The sequence below is a fragment of the Triticum aestivum genome, chromosome 4D, assembly GCF_018294505.1.
Source record: "Triticum aestivum cultivar Chinese Spring chromosome 4D, IWGSC CS RefSeq v2.1, whole genome shotgun sequence".
NCBI lineage: Eukaryota > Viridiplantae > Streptophyta > Magnoliopsida > Poales > Poaceae > Triticum > Triticum aestivum.
Window position 1 is genome coordinate 483,637,180 of NC_057805.1, and position 3,225 is coordinate 483,640,404.

Sequence of the window (3,225 nt, forward strand, 5' to 3'; positions counted from 1 at the left end):
CCAGGGTCATCGCCTCTGATCTTATAACGCAATGCAGTGCATACAGGGCATTCATTCAAATTCTCGTATTCACCGCGGTAGAGGATGCAGTCGTTAATGCATGCATGTATCTTCAGAACCTCTAAACCTAGAGGGCAGACAACCTTCTTTGCTTCGTACGTACTGGCGGGCAACTCGTTATTCTTCGGAAACATATTCTTCAACATTTTCAGCAAATTTTCAAATGATGAGTCACCTACACCTTCCTGTGCCTTCCATTTTAGCAAATCCAGTGTGCAGCCCAGCTTTTTCAGACTATTATCGCATCCTGGATACAACGACTTTTTGTGATCCTCTAACATGCGATCCAAATTCTCCCTATCCTTGTCAGTTTCGCAGCGTCTCCGTGCATCAGCAATGGTCCGACCAAGATCATCAGCGGGCTCATCATGTGCCTCTTCTTCACCTTCACCTAACCCTTCCCCACCTTCAGCATCATCCTCCATGAAAGTATCACCGAAATGATCATGATAGTTGTCATCGATATCATCCCCTTCTTCATCTTCTTCCATTCTAACCCCTCTTTCTCCATGCTTGGTCCAACAATTATAGCTTCGCATGAAACCGTGCCGAAGCAGGTGCATGTGAACGTCTCTTGAGGAGGAGTAACCCTTCTGATTCTTACAGACAGCACATGGACAGATAATAAAACCTTGCTGCTTGTTCGCATTTGCCACTACGAGGAAATCTTTCAAACCCGTAGTGAACTCGCCGGAGAGTCGGGGACCGTACATCCATTGCCGATTCATCTGCATTATTATTATATAAAGTATATAATTAACCATCATGCATTTGTTAAACTAACTAGCTAGAAATAATACAAATTAAACAATGAACTACACACATGCATATTTTATCAATGACACATGAAAGGTTCAAGTTGCTAATCGCGATCGCGGAGGAAAAATAAATGAGAAAGCTCAAGTGTGGCTCGGACACTTCATATCATGTTTGTTTCAGGTTCTCGGGCATTTCATCGAACACCTTGTGTGCATAGGAGGAACCAAAAGCAAACCCACCATCCCCTTCTGAATATTGTGAAGTGAGCTGAGTGAAGTGAAGTGAGCTCAGTCCTATATATAGGGATGGGCCTTTAGTCCCGGTTGGCCTGGCCAACCGCGACTAAAGGCCTTCGGGGACCTTTAGTCCCGGTTGCCAGGCCAACCGGGACTAAAGCCCCTCCCGTCCGCCAGCTGTCGACCGAGCGCGCTGGGCCCAGATAGTTGGTCGCGGGTCTCCTCGCGAACCGCGACTAAAGACCCCTTTTGTCGCGGTTCGATTATTTTGGGGACTAATGGGGGCGTATGGAAGCCTCTTTTTCTACTAGTGTAGAGGACAGATCTTTGATTCTGGAGCAAACGGCATGTTGGTCCTCGTTCTATCAGTCCTCACACTTGTCTTGGATGTAATATCATATAATGCAATTTCGATATATGGATACATGTTTGAATGCTGATACAATAATTTATATATGTACTGCAATGTGATGTCATCATTAAGTGTAAAATGCTGCCACTGCAGCAAAAACAATGTCAAGGCAAATTTCCCTAGGCGAGCTTACAAGTGGCGGGCGCCCCCGCCACTGTAATATATTACCAGTGGTTGGTCATAGAAGCAACGGTTAATATTGCGCGGTCATTGTTCTTCAACCAGCCGGAGCGCTAAACATTCCCGACCTCTTGTTCTCGACGAAGACCACGCATGCACCCCTTTTGCCAAAACCGCACTAGTCAACATACTTCCTCGCATTTACCTGGAAAGTCTTGGGCAAGGTCCTGGCTCAGCCTCGCCAGGGTCGACGCTCCTCGCTGCCGTTTGTCAAACAAGCAAAACTAACTTTTTTTTGATGTAGTACTAGTAGTAGAAGTTAATGAAAATTGGTTGTACCTGGACCTGAAGTTGTGTATTTACAACGGGACGTAGTGGTACACAATGCCTATTTTCTGTGCAAATCAGCTTCACAAACTAGAGGGAAGAAACCCGTCGTCCACAAACGTCGTCGCCCACGTCCTCGAGAACACGGTGTCGTCGAAAGAGCCGAAGAAATCGTCCAGCCCCACGGGTGCCCGGAGCTTGGACTTGTCGTCCGCCAACTCCGCAGCGATGCAAGACGATACTGAGACCGCCTCGCCTGCCGTCGTCGTGCCCCGCGGTGACTTGGGTGGGTGGTGCGCGAGCGTGGTGATCGGCACGGGCACAGCGTGGCAATGGTCGTCGATGTACGTGACGATGAGCACCTCGGGCTTGGCCGGGCTGCGATCCACCAGCTTCCGCGCCGTGCACGCCCTGAGGCTGCTGCACTTGTAGTAGGCTCTGCACAGGCATTTCTCACTGCATCTCACACGTCTGGTGGAGCTTGGATTCGTCGGAGAAAGTTAATGATGTAGGAACAGTTGATTACCGAGGAAACGGGGAGGCCTTGATAGGTTTCTGGCCGTACTTGCGCCACGCCCACAGGTCGTCGGCGGTGCTGTTGGCGACGCCGCCGTGGGCCACCGGCACCAACCGCACCACCTTCTTCTTGCTGCTTCGACCAACCAAACATTACTGATCATCGCTTCATACGGTAACTAACCAAGAGATGATCTTTATACGCACCTTGTTTTCCGCCGCCTGTGGGTGGGAGTGCCAACGCCCGGTTTCCGGCCAGTCTGCTTCCTTCCCGGCAGCGTCTGCCCGGACGTCGAGAAGGAGATGGGCACGTTGCGCTCGCGGGACGTCGACGACGGCGTGATGGAAAATGGCGCCCGAGGCCGCTCCATGACGTCGTACAACGACGACGAGGACGAGGAAGCCGCCTTCATCCGTTGCCCGACGAACTCCCCGGAGGATGCCACACGGGCGACGACTCCCCGGCCAGCCCGCGCGGCTGTAGGCTCTGGTTCTGCTTCCGAGGCGGGAAGTACGGTCGAGCCGCCGCAGCTCCTCACGACCGCCTCGAGGCCCCAATCGGCGGAGTCCATGATCAGTTTGGTCGAGGCAGAGGAGAAGAGAGTGTGGTTGACTTCGGCGCGGGATTCTTGGAGCGTGTCATCGTGCATGCATATATAGTGCTCCCATCGATTGGTAGAAAGTCAAACACGCCGCCGAGTGATTTGCAAAGCATGAAAAGCGTCAACGAGCATACTACGATAAAAAAAACACTCTAGAAATATATATAAAAAATAAACTCACTAGGAAGTCCTG

General features: G+C 50.9%; 1 protein-coding gene across 1 annotated transcript; it reads right to left on the bottom strand.

The window, feature by feature from the left end:
- Window positions 1-1,997: 1,997 nt before the first annotated feature.
- LOC123100456 (WRKY transcription factor 22-like) lies at window positions 1,998-3,002 on the bottom strand. The gene is made up of 3 exons (XM_044522392.1): window positions 2,638-3,002; window positions 2,441-2,563; window positions 1,998-2,352 (listed from the first exon to the last, which is right to left on the bottom strand). The coding sequence occupies exons 1-3, from the start codon at window positions 3,000-3,002 to the stop codon at window positions 1,998-2,000; spliced, it is 843 nt and encodes a 280-aa protein (XP_044378327.1).
- Window positions 3,003-3,225: the final 223 nt, after the last annotated feature.

Bases quoted from the DNA above. Each gene is read 5' to 3' on its own strand.
- LOC123100456 (XM_044522392.1), bottom strand. From the start codon at position 3,002: ATGGACTCCGCCGATTGGGGCCTCGAGGCGGTCGTGAGGAGCTGCGGC. The intron at 2,564-2,637 runs GTGCGTATAAAG...TGGTCGAAGCAG, and splicing joins CACAGGCGGCGGAAAACAAG to CAAGAAGAAGGTGGTGCGGT. The intron at 2,353-2,440 runs GTAATCAACTGT...ATGCCTGTGCAG, and splicing joins AAGGCCTCCCCGTTTCCTCG to AGCCTACTACAAGTGCAGCA.